This window comes from Mauremys reevesii, linkage group 3 (assembly GCF_016161935.1).
Source record: "Mauremys reevesii isolate NIE-2019 linkage group 3, ASM1616193v1, whole genome shotgun sequence".
Taxonomy (NCBI): domain Eukaryota; kingdom Metazoa; phylum Chordata; order Testudines; family Geoemydidae; genus Mauremys; species Mauremys reevesii.
The window spans coordinates 110875262-110893666 of NC_052625.1; the positions used below are offsets into that span (position 1 = coordinate 110875262).

General features: G+C 41.2%; 1 protein-coding gene across 1 annotated transcript in view; it reads left to right on the plus strand.

The window, feature by feature from the left end:
* STX7 (syntaxin 7) overlaps nucleotides 1-18405 on the plus strand; it is a 42763-nt gene that overhangs the window by 5064 nt on the left and 19294 nt on the right. Inside the window, exon 2 of the mRNA XM_039532076.1 lies at nucleotides 5372-5534. Coding sequence (XP_039388010.1) covers nucleotides 5450-5534 — 85 coding nt within the window. The 5' untranslated portion in view covers nucleotides 5372-5449. The remainder of the gene's footprint in view (nucleotides 1-5371; nucleotides 5535-18405) is intronic.

Genomic DNA, 18405 nt, shown 5'->3' on the forward strand with positions numbered 1-18405 from the left:
AGAACTGTAGACATCTGATCCGGGGAGCTAGAGACCGCTTCATTTGGCAATAAATCTGGCCAGGTCATTGGGGGTTCTCTCGGAGTCTGCTGTGTCAGCAATCTGCAGAGCCGGGGCTGCACGCAGAGGGAACACACATGCGCGCATCTGACTGTTATCAACATTGAACAGCAGAGCACCACACCGGTGTCTTCTGATAACACTTCTGTATTCAAAAGCTGATCATAAAAAGGGATTTGGTTTTTAATTTTTAAAGGGAAAAATAACAGTTTTGTTTACATATCAACTCTGGGTTGAGTACTCCCTCACTGGAAAAAATACTGAACTCTAATAAGGTTAAATGTTTACTCATAACTGCTTATGGCTAAATATTAGCAGCCAATTGTTAGGATATGTCTGACTCACTCCTAGACCTAGGGAATGTTTGTAGTACGGTGTACCATACTGCTCTCATCCCTTCACTTACTTTTTATTTAAGAAGAACAGGAGTACTTGTGGCACCTTAAAGACTAACAAATTTATTTCAGCATAAGCTTTTGTGGTATTTAAGCTCATCCTAACAAGAATTTGTGTTCTTTTAAAAAATAACAAAATAATTACCTATTCCAAACTGACCACTAAAGGCAGTAACAGGTGCTGGGCTGGCATGGATGTCACTGTCGGTTAGATTCAAGAACATCTCAATTGCCTTTTATTTTAATATATCAAAATATTATACAGACAATGGTGAAACCTGTTTGAACGAGGAGGATTGAGTAATGCTTTGTTGAATTACCATGAGTATAGCAAGACAATAGTCTTTCTACAGCTAAGGTTGCAACAGAGTGTTGTCAACTCTGACTGAAGCTATTCTGAGAGATATTCTCCCCCCCCCCCCCCAACACGATGTAATGTCATTTTTCTTAAAATATCCTATTAAAATCTCCTAGATTGCTTTCAATAGTCACCGGGAGATCGATGCCGATTCCAGGAGACTCTGGGCCAACCCTGGAGGGCTGGCAACCCTATTGCAACAGGTTCCATTTTGAGCCAAATTTTCGTGTAAATTTTTTGTGCACCTGTTTAAAAAATATTAATGGTTACTGACAGTGAGGACTATTTTAGAAAATTTGAAGAAAGTGAAGCAAAATACTTTTCCAGTTAAACTTAAAAATGACACTTCTTTGAAAAATGGTCAAAAGTTTGTGTGTGTGTGTGTCTCTTGTCTTTACATTTTGAAAATAGTCAAATTACAACCCCAAAATTGCTTGGGGTTGAGCTGATTCTACCACCTTTACAGTGAATAGTACCTTACTCAGCAAGGAGTCCCACTGATTTCTCTAAAGCTACTTACTGAGTAAAACTCTGATCCTGCAAGGCTCAGATATGCTTAACTTTAAGCATATGAGTATTTCCATTGAATTCAGTGACTGTTTAAAATTGTATGTGGATACATTTTTTTGCAAGGTCAGGGCCTAAATGTCACTTAAACTGTAAAGGCCTTGGTAAATAGTTCTGATTATGTCATACATAGGCTAGTTTTCAAGAAGAAAGACCCCTCTGCTATATAATCCAAAGTAGCAAACCACTAAACGAGGCATGAGACTAAATAATTGAAACTGATTGCTTTTGGGGGAAATATTTTTGTTGTCAAAGCTGAAATCTAAAACTTGCTCTGTGCTTCTCACATCAGTGCCTGTCATAGTGAGCTTTGAAATGTGGATATTTTTTATTAAATGTGGAGTCCTGTGCCATGTAAGGGAAGGAAGTCCAGGCACAAGGCAGTTTTTAGCATGTAAGTCCTAACAAGAAGCAATGGCTGGAAGCTGAAGCCAGACAAATTCAAGTTAGAAATAAGGTGCACATTTATAAAAGGGAGGGTGATTAACCATTGCAACAAACTACCAAGGGAAGTAGTAGTCTCCATCTCTTGATGTCTTCAAATCAAGACTGGATGCCATCCAGAAAGGTATGCTTTAGTAAAACAAGTTATTGAACTCAATACAGGGGTAACTGTATGAAAATATGTATCCCAAAGATAAGGCTGGAATGCAGAGGAGACAGTTCTTCAGTCTGGGGTTAGCACCTGAGAGAGATCTATCTCAGGGAAACTAAGGACTATTGCAAACATTACTACATTCTGGTTTGAATGGAAAATGCCCTTCTCCAACCTTGCCTTCTCAAAGAACAGTATACAGCATATTCACTTAAAGTTATGCAGACAACACGTTCAAAACATACTTAGTTTTATCTTGATCTTGCTGAAGTTGTAGTTAAGAGTTGTGTATGAGAGAGATTTTTTGCAGGGTGGGAGTATTGTGGATGATGGCACATAGGAAGTGAAAGGGTGTCTGCTGTAGAGATGAGGTATCTGAGTATTGGTATTGTGATATTGGAGTGTAAGGTAAAAGACTTCAACTTGGTGTACATTTCTTGGCTTCTTGTTAGTGTGGGGTGGGCAAACTTCTTGGCCTGAGGGCTGCATCGGGTTTCCAAAATTGAATGGAGGGCCTGTTGGGGAGGCTGTGGCTCCCCAAACAGCCACACGTGGCCAGGCCCCCGACTCTCTCCCGCCCCGGTCTCTGTCCCCTGATGGCCCCCCGGGACTCCTGCCCCATCCACTACCCCCTGCTCCCTCACCGCCCCCTGGCACCCCATCCAACCCTGCCTCTTTTCCTGACTGCCCCCTGGGACTCCTGCCACATCCAACCACCCCTTCTCCCTTACTGCCCCTGGAACCCCTGCCTGCCCCTCGCCGTCCCGTCCAACCCTACCACCTTTCCTGACTGCTCTCCCAGGATCCTTGCCCCCATTCAACCACCCCTGTTCCCTGCCCTCAGACTGCCCTGCCCCATCCACACCCCCACCCCCTGCCCACCACTCCGAACTCCCCTGCCCTCTTACCGTGCTGCCTGGGGCACTGAGTCAGGCAGTGGCTCTACAGCTGTGCTGCCCGGTCGCCCAGAGTATTGCACCGGCGGCACAGTGAGCTGAGGCTGCGGGGGAGGGGGAACAGCAGGGGAGGGGCTGGGGGCAAGTTTCCTGGGCCAGGAGCTGAGGGGCCAGGCTGGAGGGTCCCGTGGGCCGGATGTGGCCTGCGGGCCGTAGTTTGCTCACCTCTGTGTTAGCGGATGAACTCCTGGCATCAAGGTCAATAGCAAAATTCCCATTGACTTCAGTGAAGCCAGGATTTTAAACATTGTGTTCGCAGGCAGACTTGAGCAAACCCGAATTAAAAAGTTGAGATGGTACTGAATGGAGAAGCACTCAGAGGTGGTGGTTGTGGCTTTGGCTTTTTCTGGCTCTATTGTCATCCTTGTTTATCAGTCACAAGCTCTAAGAATTGGAATTGGGTGTGTTGTAGAATGTATTTAATTATAGTCCAGCAACCTCATTTGCTCTCAGGCCTTGTCTTAATTTTGTTTTCTCCTGTTTCTTATAAACTAAAGCACAGGCCATAAAGTTTCCATTCTCATCAGGCCTTGCAGATTCTGGCTTATGCTCCTTTGGTATATTTATTGAGGAATTTGTGATATTGACTGAGAGGTGATAGTTTTTTTGAATGTTCCTGAAAGTTGTCAGTTTCGGATGACTGGCTAAAGCAGACTAGGCACTGTGTAAACACACCGAAAAGATGGTGCCTGTCCCAAATAGCTTACATAATCTAAGTGGTGTTGGTGTGAGAATCTTCTCAGTCACACATACCTTGCTGGGATGTCATTCCTGTGTATTGGCACCTCATTTATTTGCGGTTTCATTTCAGATCTTGATTGAAAGCCTAGCTTTTCTTCCTTGCCTTCGCTGCTAATTGCTTGATTTATGTAAAGTGTATGGGGAGCCAGTCTGTATGAAAAGTGCATTGTAATAAAATAACCATTTAACCTGTTCTCACATTGTGATGACTTGTACCCTTGATTTATACTAATGTAATCAGGCTTCTCTTGCTTGCTTACAAAATTGAGTAGAGATGAAGAAACTTTCATTAGCTGTTCTTCCCAGCATCTGACATTGTTCTCCAAGTATGAGTGGGACCACCACTTATTGAAAATCAGATCTTTTAAAGGTGTCTCCAGTTGGGCACCCACTTCTAAAAACTTAGGCCAAAAGCTCTTAAAATAGAGGATGGTATATACTCTGTGAGGAAATGCATTTAGTCTATCATTCAGTAGCCTACTTTGCACTAATGAAAAATTCACCGGTATTTGTAGTCTTATAAACTGAACTGTTGAGTATTTCCTTGAGGCCCCGAAACTGGGGGGCGTGGAGGTATGTTGGGGGGTGGGGGCTGCTGCCCCCCCAAACATACCTCCGTGCCCCCCCAAGGCAGTGCACTCCACAGTTTGGGGACTTCTGCTCTATATACTGCTTCTCTGAGTGTAGCTTCAGTTATGCTTTAAGGGCTCCAAACAGGAATTAGGACCCCATCGTACAAGTCACTGTACAGTCACCTAGGTTATCAGGTATTTACGATTGTGCCACTAGGGGAAGCAGTTTATGCTTCTGGAAGATTTTGTGTTTGTTTTTGCAATATAGCGATGATCGTCTTGTAAAAGATTCATGCAAGGCTTGTTTTGATGAGATACTTTTTCAGAATTATTGTAACTAAAAATTCAAGTAGTATCCCTAGCTTGCACAAAAACTTCCCTATATTGAGAAATAGTGTCATTTACACAGGGTACAGTGCTCTGTCAGAGCACTACAAGGAAAATCAGATTACAGATAAGACTACAAGAGTTAGGATCGCTTCAGAGAAAAGGCTAAAAAACTAATAGGCCCTATTGTTCATCCCCTTAATATGCATGTTATGGACAAGTAGTCATAAGACGATAGTTAAAGTTGCAACAGAGACTTCAGTTTTCACAGGGAGTAAAGTAATTATTTCTTGAATTTCTAAATATACAAGAAAATGAACAGTCGTTTCTCTGGATAGAGTTTCTGTTTTTTCAATCATTTATGTGAGTTTCCTTATTTGTATGGGTAGAAAAGATCTGTATATTAAGCTTAACATATTTGTCCCAATTGTTCTCATAGGAAGCTGTTTCTGTGATTTGCTGATTCATAGATTCCGAGCCCAGATACGACCATTGTGATCATCTAGTCTGATCTAATTGATAGTCATAGTCACAAAATCTCAGGCCTCAAGTATGTTAATCAGTTGCATTTTATTATTGTAACAAGCTCTGAAATGGCTTCACATCCTTACTTTAGTTTGAGAAAGCATTCTCTAAAATGCCCTTTTCAAAACAGACTTGTTTGGTAAAGGCCAAACAGGATTGTTTGGTGGAGTTTCATCTTGCTGGAGTTATTTCAGTCTCTGTGTGCTCTAAGCTGATAAAATGCATTATGGACTTTCAGAATTACCAGTGTATAACTACTTTCTTTTTATTTGTAGGTGCCTTCACTTGATGAAATTGTCGTCTGATTGACCTTCTTACACCTTTGGTCGTCTTAGTGGACAGTCTATTCAGCCATGTCGTACAGTACAGGCATTGTTGGGGATCCTACCCAGCTAGCTCAACATATAACTTCTAATATCCAGAAGATCACCCAATGCAGTAAGTTGAATTAATACACGTTCTTTTAATCTAACCTATTGAAAATACTTCCATGCCTGTAGCTATGCAACAAAATTGTGTTGATGATAAAGGAATGCTATCAGTTAGAGAATCACATTTCTATGTAACTTTGTACCTCCTGTGCTTGCACATAACGCTTTTTAAATTACGATAATAAATTATTGGCATTTTTGTTCATGGTGGGTTTTGTTTGTTTAGTTTGCATACGTCATACATCTGACAGCACTTTGTTTTTGTCAATTCATTGTATGTTTCTCCCTTCCTGAAAGATCCCTATAAGTATCATCAGGGGAAAAGAAAGATGCTACACATTTTAAAAGTTGAGGGCATACTATTTAAAAGGTACTCTAATTTTTTTTTAATCCAAATACAGAAACTGACTGTTCTTCTAGTGGTATTAAACCACACATGCCATGTGTGTGAGGGGTGGGGTGTCATGCTTTTAAAAATGCCTTTATGCACTAACTCTTGATATTGACTCAATAAGAGTCTGCTGTTTCCGTTTTCGTCTCGGGAAAGAGACCATCAACAAAAGTACCAGCTTGTGATGGTGGCTTTTGTGATAAGCACCACCGCTCACTAGGATTACCAACTCATTTCATGTAGGTCATCACCTTTTAGCCATTCTGGAGTGTCAGGCAACCTAAAAGTGGCAGAGCAAGGGGGAGTGATCTTTTTTGCCCACTCTCTATTACCATTACAAAACTCTAAATCATCAGCACCTCTGTCCTTGCTTTTTTTTTCTTTTGTAAAGAGCCTAGTTTATATTAAACATAAAATTATGTGAATGTAGCCCTTTGAGTTACTATTTTAAAATATAGAATTCTATCTTTCCTCTTCTATAACTTGCGTTTTATTATTTATTTTTGTTCCATGGAGGGACAGCCATTCCCAAGATGAAACTCTGTATGTTAGGCTTGTGCACATTTTTATGACAGAATAAAATAAACCCCTAGAAACAGTTTCTAGCTCACAGACTCTTAAACGGTTGTAACGGTAATGTCAGTAACAAGTGAGCATGTAATAGAGACAATGATCTAATACGGGTGACTTGTTTTGTTTTTTACAAAGAGAGAGAAAAAGGAAGAAAGTTAAATTCTTCCTTTTGTTTTCAAACCACAGATCTGTAAAACATGTTTTAATTTACTCCCATAAATAACTCAAGCAGTTTCAGGTGCTTCCTCACATACATACAGCAACCAACACTTCTGAGCCTCAGTAAAGCAGAAAATATTATTGTAGAGTAGCCCTCTTGGTGAAGCTGCTGCTGCTGATGGTTGAAATTAAAGCACTAACACTATGACCAACACTTATAGCAAATATAGTTGCCTATGGATATACTTAGCCACCTAAATAAAAGTGGTTTGATGCATTTGTTTCCTGTGGTTCCCATTGTGACTTTAGGGAATTGTGTCCTGCATAGGGGGCAAAGGATGTGAGGGAAATGAAGCCCTGGCTTCCTTGGTTAGCCTTGTAACTAGGGACTTGATGGTAAGTTAAAATTCTTGGTGTCCACCATGAGGGTGAGAAAACAATAAAAGTGAGAACAGCTTTGTTGCTGGAGTAACTATCTGTGTGGAAGTAGCTGTGAGGAATCCGTTTGTTCTTCCATACCAGCATATAACTTCCCTCAGTATTCTATTGAGGGAAGTTCTCAGTGTGTAGGGAGAATAATAGTTCAGTCTGATGCAAATAATTGTATAGGCAAGATATTTCTGAAAATGCATAGGACCAGGTTCTGCTGCTCCTCTTCACACTGAATAGCTCTTCACTGGGGCCAGGATTTCACCAAGCGTCTCGACTCACAGTAAAGTCAATGGGAGTTTAACCATTAACTTCAGTGAAGCCAGAATTTTACCTCGATCTCAGTGGGGCTACATATACTACTCACCTTGAGTAAGGATGGTAGTTAGGGTTCAGTTCTGAATAGAAGGGTGATTTTTGTTTCTGACACTTTTGTCTGTGTGTGCGTTGAGCTTTGTCCCTACTCTTTCTCAAAGAGTTATGTGAATCACATAGCTCAAACCACGTGTAAGTCTTTAGCTTACTGACCTAACAATAAACCAGAGCATCAAGATATTTGTAATTAATCAGTGTTTACTAAAGGAACAGCCATTTTAAAACACCAGCGGCTTCAGAGATCACATATGCTCAATTACATGCTAATTGAATGACCGCTTTAGTGAATCTGGACTGAAATCTCTTAATGCATTCAGAATACAAAGTTAGAAAATATTCCCTGTTGATATAAGTTTTTCTTATTGACTCTTTGCTTATGACAAGATGAGCTCTATCTTATTCATTCCTTGTTGCATATGTTTGGAGGGCAACAAAAATCATATTGTTCTGTATAACACCTTGCCTCATATTTAAAGAACCATTTCACAAAACTATCCTCAGCCAAATTTTGGGGTGTTAGGATAAATAAGGAGCCGGAGACAGGATAGGGAACAAGCCTGAATGCGTTGTGTGTGGGTGCATATAGACTTATTTTTGGGGCTAGAAGGGGAGGTTTTGGCACTATTTGTGGAAAATTCAATACTTGGAGAGTGTTATTTGTATAACTATTGTAACTGAAAGGGAGGGGGAGAATTTTTTTTGTATAGAACTGAATTATAAATCACAAAAACAAGATGTGCAAAAATTCTGTGCCTCTCTACTGCTTTATCACATACAAGGGCTTGAGTTTTTCTAATTTTGTAGTTATTTTCACTAAGGTCATTTTGTTACATTAGAAGTATGTCTATTGAGAACTGTTTATGATGGACTAAAGAAATAAGGGGATTATGACACCCACAAGAAACTGAAACCTGAGCAATTGAAGGAGTCTGTTTAAAACTCTCTTGGTTCTTTATTTGTTGAATTCAAATTTTTGACAAATGTGAGAACGAGAGAAAATCAGAGATGTTTTCTGTTAGAGAAATAACACCCCCATCTCTTCAATTGGGGACTGAAAAAAGCTTCCATTCCATTTCTGGACTCTTCCCCCCCCCCCCCCCCCCCCAAAAAAAAAAAAAAAAAAAAGAGACCCAACCAACAAAACAAAACAAAAAAAAACCTAGGAAAATATCCACGCCTTATGAGGGAGGGGGTGTGTCTGTACAGAAGCAGAAAAGTCACATACATAGTACTTTTTTTACAGAATACCTCATATGATAACAAATTAGTGCTACTGCCACGTGTTGGATTGACAGTGCAGGGTTCTCTGGTCTTCTATCTGAGCACAGAACTGGTAATCATAGCCAACAGCAGTGGCAGCCGTCACCACCCTGAGACACCACTGTGCGTTCCCCATCTCCTGCAGAAACCACCTCTAGGCTCGAGGAAGTAATGCAGTCTGCATTCTTGCTTACCTCTTGGCCTCTCTGCGTTAGTTACCTAAAAATCATTATTATTTGTAGATAACTACCAACATAGCTAGTTATGAACAAATGATGTAGAGCAGAAAGGTTTTATATTCATTAGCAAACCCTGTACCATATAATCCTTCTAATTTCTTGGTTTCAAAATAAGTGAGTTGTATGCAAATTGATCGTGTTGCCTCTCACAGCGACTGTAACTCTTCCAGATCTATACAGTATTATAGAAAAATGCTGTAATTGGGCTGCAACTAGATGGACACTTGCTAAATATGCCCTGATTGAAAGAACAAACTGGTGTGTATGTACATGCGTGCGCACATGCACGCACAAAAGGGGAAAAGCTTTTTTAAATGTTCTGTGTAGCATCCCTTCCTCATTGTACTGCCCATGTCCCTTTTCCACATTTTGTTAATTTAAGTTGCAAGCTCTTTTTGGCCATTCTTCTTACATGTCTGTAAAGCACCTACCATTTTGGACATTAAATAAAGTTTATTTTTTATAAGTATACTATTTCATTTTATTTTAAAATATTGTGTTTAAACTTAAGTGATGTGTTCTTGTGTGTGACAACTAATAGAATGTAGTGTCCTTTAATAAAATATTAACACTAATACCATAGGGCCAGACCGTGGCCTAACTTGCATGGTGGTAAACGCTTAGAAAGGACAGCAGCCTCCATTGGGAGGTGGTTATTTCCACCTCTTGTGGGAGAGGGCAGGGCAGGGTAGAATGGGAGTGGAGCTGCCATCACCCAACTGAAAAGCTTTGGTTAGTGTAGCAACATTGATGTTTTGGGAGAAGTAAACTGTATAATGTATAGGATTGGCACAGGGTACCCCCCACCCCCCAAACATGGGGAAACCAGGAGACAAACTTAGTGGACATTTAAATTACTACAGTGGCACAGCTCCCGCACTGCAGGTATGCCGCTCTAGCACTTCAGTGTAGACACTACAGCACAGGGAAGGGTCTTCATATCACTGTAGTTAATCCATCTCCCCAAGAGGCAATAGCTAGGTCGACGGAAGAATTCTTCCATCAACCTAATGCTGGCTACACTGAGGGTTAGGTTAGCTACATCTCTCGAGTGTGGATTTTTCACATGCTTGAGAGACCCAACTATGCCAATGTAATTTTTCAGTGTAGGCCAGGCTTAAGTCTTCAGCCTTCTGGTTTGATTTAGGGGCAGGGCAATAACATACTGCCCAAAGCTTATAGGTGCAGGGCAAAGCCCTGTGTACCACTATAGAATTATAGAAAATGTGTGGTGTGGCTGAGCTGGAGTTGGTATGGAAGCTCTAACTTTAACTTCCTGATTCTTGTGTGTGTAACCTCAAATTTACCATTCACATAGTATTTCTTTTCCATTTAAAAAAATTGTGTCAGGCTTCTGACCCATAGCAGATTATGAATCATATGGTTCTTATTGACTTGACTTTGCAGCTAAATTTGTTCAGTACTCACAAGGTGACTGATACAGTATTTGACCTTGTTGCATACATTACAAAAGGAAACATAGCTGGGGGAGCATATGCTTTTTGGATACTATAAAGTGATTAAAATCAGACAGGTATAATCCTTGCTTGGATTAAAAAAAAAAAAAAAAGGAGACTGTCAATCCTTGACATCTCACAAGCATTACTGAATTTTTTTTCCATAAGGAGAAGTTCTCCTACCTCAGTCACTTACTGTTGATTTTGAGGCAATACAGCCATCAGTACATATTGCAGATACTTGGTCAATTTTGTTCTGAGAAATCAAGTCTGTCAGATATTTTAATTATATTCCATGTGTGCTGGGAGATAAGCTTTTTTTGCTAAGTGTTATTAAAATGAGATGAATCAGGACTATATTTGCCATGTGACTTCAGTCCTGGCAAGTGTAAAGGTACAAAAATTGATTCTTGGAAGATGGGGAAACTTATGATGTCTTTTAGTTGTTGTTTTAAAATGGTGTGGTGACTGCTTCTTATGAAACAACTTTGACCATCTTCTGAATAAGGTCAATCATATCACATGGACATCTCCAATTATATAGGCAGAATTGCTCTTAGCTAAGGGGAATACAAATATGTATATGAGAGATACTTGAGTTCACGGATGCTTTGAAGTCTAAGCCAGTACAAAAAACAGTTTACTTGTCTCTTGTCCTCATCTTATCTATAGTTTTGTACAACTGTATTTAAAATTAGACTTAGAGAAAAGCCAAGCTTTTCTGTGACAACTTATTTACATACTGTTCTTAAAGTGTGGTTCTGCTCTGAAAAGTCTGTGTAAAAATGGCACCTCTGTATGTAACAGATGTTTTTCTTGTGTGAATTCAAAGTCTTATCTGTTCACATTAGTGGCAAAAGTGTACCTCTGCTGCTTTTTATTCCTGCTATTTCTTAAGTGTTTGGTCTGTGGTATTGTGGTAGTGATCTGAGAATTCTATTCCATTATGTGCATCACAAACATAAATTCCAGTGCATTTGTGCAATCTCATTCACAAAAGGCATAATTTCATAGGTGTAAATGAGGTCCTAATTTGACCTACATAACTCCTTATTAGTGGTGGTGATGCCCGAAAGAAGAGAGAATCCTATGACTTTTCAGCCCTACATGTTTACCCTTGCCCCTCAAGTCAGCAAAAAGCATCTGTTACTTGTAAACTGAGCCCTTTGGGTTTGGAAATTGTTGAGGTGATATACATGAAGCCACAATATCACCTGTAAATAGTAAGGGGACGAATGAGAGCAGACAGTCATCTAGAATTTTGGCCAAATGATTGCTAATTTTATGGATTGAGCAAATGTAAATAGACCAACCTAAAGAGGAAAATTCTGCAGGGCAGCTTGTCCTAGTACAGTAGCATTAAAGGAAGAGGAAGATACAGTGCCTATCCTGGGTCCTCGCAGTCCTCCCGCCACTGCCAAAGGCTCAAATCCAGAGCCTCTCTAAAATATATAACTGACCCACTTAAACAAAATCTCTTGAGAGCCCAAGTTCTTCTGGGGCCTTTATTTGCTCAAAAAAACCTGGTTATGCTACTACTCGGAAAGCACCACCAAGTCTCATAAGTGCCTGGGAATCTCTGCAGATCAGCCCTGTCCACTTTTGCTGAGGGAGAGCTGATTCTAATTCATAGGCTAGTGCTGAGCATTGCCCTTGGGCCCTACCTTAAGCATCCCATAACTAGGCTTGGCAAAACTCAGTTTTGATTTATTTGTGATTTTGATGGATATCATTTTTGTCTATTTTTACACCTTTTTTCACATTAAAAAAAAATTCCAGTTTCAGGAAATTATGAGGTGGTCAGACGGTAATTATTTAGTGATTGTAGATGACAAGATTCAAAAAATTTAAAGCTTTATAACCCTTAAAACACCAATTGTCAACATCACATGTCAAATGTATATAAAGTAAATATCTTTAAATCTAACTCTGTTCTTAAGTATATCTTTTTAGCCTAGCTGTAAATTTTGATTATTGATAGAAATATGTTTTTGTGAGTTTGTGTGTGTATGGTGAAATGGAGTTGACTGATATTTCATAATAAAAATAGGTAATCCTTCCACACCCTAAAGAAGAGGTGGGGATGGGGGGAGTGTCTATGTCCCAGCTGCCAAGACCTACTGCCCAAAGTTGTGATCCTTTGAAAAACGACCATGGCCTGCTCCTGAATATTTATAGGGAGATGTAAAGTCAGCTTGTCTTCATGTAACTCCATTTGCAACATTTCAGACCAGCAAAGCCAAGTGAGATTGAGCAGAGCCATACGGTTCACTGTGTCCCCCCCCGCCCCCCCCCCCAAAAAAAAGATCCCACAGAAAGGCAAAACAAGAATCCAGAGTCCTGATGAGCTAACAGTGTCATGTACTGGTATTGGTAAAGCAAACCTACGAAGTCACCACCACAACAGAACAGGAAGTAGAATGGGATTTGGGGGCATTCTGGAACAAAACTGGAAAGGGGCCAGTTTCTGTTTTGCAAACTCTCTCTTTTTATATGTGCAGCCCGCTGGGAGCATCAGGTCTTATCTTACAAAAGTGCCTGGCTGTGAGGGCCAGTGCATCTTTACAAAGTCACACTTGAGAAGATAAAATCTTCTTGGTAGCTGCAATTCTTCTATAACTGACACTTTTGCAGACTCTATCAAAACTTATGCTATACTTTTTATGGTGGGCCAGAACGAGTCCAGGTCAGAAACTAGATTCAAGTGACGTCAACAGTCATTGTTACATATTTGAGTTGACAGTCTTGAGGTGTGTGTGATATGGTGGCCCCTTCTTGGGTTGCTGTGCTGCAGCAGGCTATGGCATTATCAGTGCACATGCCTCAGTGTCTCCTTTTGTTCTGGAGTCCCTAATAACTCCACACTAGCTTTCCAAGTATAAATAGCCCTTTTCAGGGTTAATTTGTTACAAAAGTCCCACAGCCATAATCTAGAATTCCGTAGCACAGACCAAACAGTACGTTCAGTCATTCAAATTCTGACAGTCCAGTACACACCAGTACAGCTTGGACGTCTCTCACCACAGTCCGGCACTCCAATACAACTCCAGCATCTCTGGTCCCAGAGCCTTTAGCTGGCATGCTTTTCTGCCCCATTTTCTTCCCAGATATGGTTCCAGCTCCTGCCCGGGAGCATCCGTGGGCTCCCCCCTCTATTGTTCCTCAGCTTCTGCTCTCCAGTTCAAAGCGGTAGTAGACATCTGCCTCTGGTTGCTCTCAGCCTTTGGCTCTCTGGCCTAGAGAGGTCTGTAGCACGCACACACACAGAGTTCCCCTGGGACTGCTTACCAGGGAACTCTTTCTGCCCCCTCCGTCAGGGGTATCACTTCCTTGAAGATCTGCTCTTCTGAACTCTGTCATTCTCACTCCAGACTTTGTGTTCTGATCTCTCCTTGCCTTTGGGCTGTCTCTCCTGTGTAACTCCCAGAGGCAGCCCCGCCCTCCACATTACACCAAACTAGGGTGAAACTGGACTGGAACAGGAGAGCTGGGCCCAATTCCATTTAAGGGATATTTAGAAATATTGTCTTTCCTCAGTCACAGACCTTAAATGTACAGGTCTACTGCATTGGCCCACTGATTTAGAGATTGTGCCATCCCTTACTTTGCTGAAGTCTAGGCAACACTTGCCTTATGTCATTGTCACTTATAGCATGCAGGTCTAACTGTTTTGTATATAAATTTATAAAAGTAGTAAATACTAATGGTAAATTAAAGATATTAATAGATGTGCAGAAAGTCCTAGTTTTTTGCGAATTAATAAAGTTGTATTCAGTGTAGTGGTGTTTTTAAAGGCAATTCACTTTAAAGTCTTATTAATTGTTGAAAAGTTTAATAATTGCCTAAATGTAAATCCTTAGCTATAATAAAATTAATATTTCAAACTATCCTGCTGGTTACACTGGTTTCTTTTATTTAAAGCGTCTAATATACTGAATTAAGAAATAATTTAAAAAGTCATGGGTAGTAAGGTATAAAAAAAAAAAAAAATTCTCCCCATGTCTCCTCCTTCCCCCCCACCCCCGCCCCCATTGTGTGGTAGTGGTGGGTTTTTTTTTGTTTTTGTCCCTCAGTGCTAGTATAACTTATTCTGTCACTTCAAGTTCTTCCTATTCTTCAATACCATGCATTTATTGAAGAAACTGGGATCTACCAACCTATTCTAGCTGAGGAAAGGAGTAAATCTGAATTCTGTCAGACATGCTGTGACCTTGAGCGATTGTTTAACCTCTGTGCCTTAGTTTCACCACCTTTTAAAAACAGAAATGATGCCTACCTACCTCACAGCAGGGTTGAGCTTAAGTCATCTTTGACGTATGTATGAGATGCTTTCAAATCCTTTAGTGAATTTACACTAGAGCATTCCCCTGTTTAACTAACTAAATTTTGTGGATATGTAAATTTCTCCAAATATCAGTTTAAAAAGAGACTTATAAACGAATCCAGTAGATTTGTGTATATTCTTGTATCTATCTATTTAATCCAATATTCAGGTCTAGGGCATAGTAGGAAAATGTTTTGAATCTGATACAAATAATGCAAACCAGCACCCTCACCTCCCCCTATCCAAATAAATAAACCTGATATTGAAGGGGGGGAGGGGCACTTCAGGAATCATTCCGTATTTTCAGTAGACTGCTCCCAAGTGATGTCCTAAATTATTAGGTTTCATCTTCATCTGTAGTTGGATATTCCACTTATTCAAATTCTTATTTCCAGTTGAACAAGTTAAGTATTTCCACACACTGTTACCCAACCAGTGCCAGTAAAATGTCTAAATATTTGTGAAAGATGCGTGCAGTGGCATTTTATATACTGCAGATTTATCTTAGGGAAAACCCTTCTTAAAGCAGATGAAAGGGAAAATATAGTATGTGTGTACATGAGTACACTTCAGTTTCTACTTAATCTGCTTGGGCTCAAGATCTAGAAGTGACTGAAATTGACAATTTTAAATCTCGAACACTAATTTCACTGGCCCCCTGCTGCGTTCAGAATGGCAAATCTTGGACTTGCATCAGTGCCCTGTCTACACGCTTTAATTTTTAACTGAGTTTGAACTAGTTACTGAAATGCTTAGCTTTAAGTATGGCTTGAGTCCCTATTCCACATGGTTAATATTCAGCTAGTAACTGTGACAGCTAATCACGTCACCCTTGCCAGTGGCCTAGGCTGCAATAAGGCTATCTTCCTGTAACTTGGGCGTAACACTGTTTTGTAATATCGACACATTCTCTCCTCCTCCTCCTCTTTCTCCTCCTCCCCCCACCTCCTCGGATCAGGTCTTTGTGCACTATGACATCTCAATGTCCGTTGCTCTGTCTGCTGCCGGTATTGCTTTGTGTGCATGTCCACTAGGCACTGTCTCCCCATTGAGGCATTATAGGATAGATGCAGTTAGGCAATGTGGTTGGTGCAGTTTTCAGAACATGGCTGATGTGTGGTAGTGGTGATTTAAAAAAATCAATGTAGAAACTACTGTTCGGCCCACAGAACTCAGTAACCGTGTCACATGAGCGTCATCATCTGGCTACAGAAACATAGTTGTAATTATAACATAGCTGGGCTATGTGTCATAAATATGGTGCTCAGAAATAAGGTCTCACACTGTTTTTATGTACTTGCATGTTGTGGGCCTTTTTAAAGATTCTGCTTTATTTGGGCTGTTTCCCATCACTCTCCATGTGCAAAGCTGTGCTAAAGTCTCAGATGGCATAGAGACAGTATAATGATTTGACTCCACTCCATTGCCAGCCTCAGGCATAAGGGACAGAGCTGGAGGAAACAGTATGGCCAGACTTTCTTACAACCAGCTGATCTTTGGGTGATGGACCATTGGCAGCTGGTATAAATTTAGATACACTCTCAGGTTCTTCTAACTCAGTGGTCTCCAACCTTTTTATGCACAAGATCACTTTTTGAATTTACATGTAACCCAGGATTTACCCTGCCCCTTCCCCAAGGTCTCACCCTACTCACCCCGTCCTCCCTCTGTCGCTCGCTCTTCCCCACACTCACTCACTTTCATCAGGCTGGGACAGGGGGAGGGGGTATGGGCTCTGGGCTGGGGCCACGGGGTTTGGAGTGTGGGAGGAGCTCTGGGCTGAGCCTGTGGCAGAGGGTTGAGGTGCAGGAGGGGGCATGGAGTGCTGGCTCTGGGAGGGGACTCAGGGCTGGGGTTTGGGGTGTGGGCTCCAGCTGGGCAGCACTTACCTTGGCCGGCGGTGCAGTGGGGTTAAGGCAGGCTCCCTGCCTGCCCCAGCCCCACAGAGCAGTAAATTCAGAATAGAGCTTGATGCCCTTCTTAACAGTTGTGGGCTCCAGCTGGGCAGCACTTACCTCGGGCACTTACCTTGTGTAGGAGATGTGAGACTTAATGCTAGACTAAATCCCAATTCTGTGGGCCATATTCTGATCCCCTTTGCCATCAGTGGTGGAACTCCTGGTGACAGTAGCTGAACCAGTATTTGGCCACATAATTATGGGGTGACTTTCTCCCAACTTTATAAGCAGAAAACCAGACTGAATTCTGCAATTCTCGTTTCAGGCCATCTATGCTTTTAAGCAAGTCAGACTAGTTTTAAAGATGTAACTGAATAGAGAGGTTTCAGAGTAGCAGCCGTGTTAGTCTGTATCCGCAAAAAAAACAGGAGTACTTGTGGCACCTTAAAGACTAACACATTTATGCTTAAATAAATTTGTTAGTCTTTAAGGTACCACAAGTACTCCTGTTTTTTTTTACTGAATAGAGAGTAGCTTTAATCAGCCAGTAGCTTTGTGCTGCAAGAGACTCTTCACAGGATCTCTAGCCTAGTAACTGAAATCTAACTGCTAAAATTGTATTAGCTCCTCTTAATGCAGCACTCACGTCTGGGGGTGGAAAGGGTGAGGCTTGGGTAATTTTTTGCATGTGTTCTGTCAGCTGCTAGGAAAAATGCATTCTGTAATCCATACAAGTTTGTCCTGTTTCCTGTCTTCACTAAACAGCGCCTTGCCCCCTGAGCTCAGAGTAGTGACTTTCATTATAAAAGTATGTACATTTTCCAAGCTTGTCTTGTTTTTAAAATTGACTGACTTGGGATGCTGCCAAGATAGTAGGCCTAAAATTAATGTACCTGTTCTTTGTTTTTTTTGTCCTGCGTATGTACTTGGGGGTTCCATGCTTTTCCATGCCCACCCTGCTCTCATATCCTGTTGCTGGATTGGCAGCTCTGAGTACTGAAGTGTTCTTTTCATAAAGCTTATGTAATAAAGACAGTAGTAATAAAATCTTTCCCAGACTGCTTACCAAAGTGCTCTAATCCTGTTCTGGAGTTTTTATGTCCATTCAGTCCTTGGCTTTTATTCTCAGGTTAATTTTTTTTTTAATGAAGTCTTCGCACTGCATTAGCACCTTTCTGCTTTACTGTGTCAAAACACGGTTCTTGGGAGAAAGGTGTTTGTTTATTGAAAGGCAAGTGTGAAGTGGACATGGTTAGGCCTAACAGAGTATTGTTTGTGGCTGTTACTTTTGTGATCTGCCCACTGGAAACTAGACTGAATTAAACTTGCTTCCCAAAGGCTTCTAAATAGCTACCAGGTGGTCATAAAAGATTTCGATCACTTTAGATATCAGACTAAACGATCACACTGGTACCGTCTGGCTGTATTTATGAAAATTGGACTGAACACTACAAGAAGGACTTCTAACCTATACCAATCTCCTGACCCATCCAGGGTTCATGTGTATTGTAATTTACAAAAATCCTGCTAGCTAAGTGTAAACGGGGGAATGGTCCTGCTATTGTGGGGAACTTTCCTGGCTTCTGTGCTACCCCGGGGAAGTGGGCTAGCGAAAGGATCTGAGTCCTCGCTCCCACTTCCTTTACCCAGAGGCCTCCCTGCCCTTGAGGACTCTCCTGTTTGGCAGAGTTCTCGTAGCCCCAACAAGACTGGGCCCAGGATTCCTGGGGGGCTCAACCCCCAACCCTGCTGTGGCCACCTAGGACAGGGTGT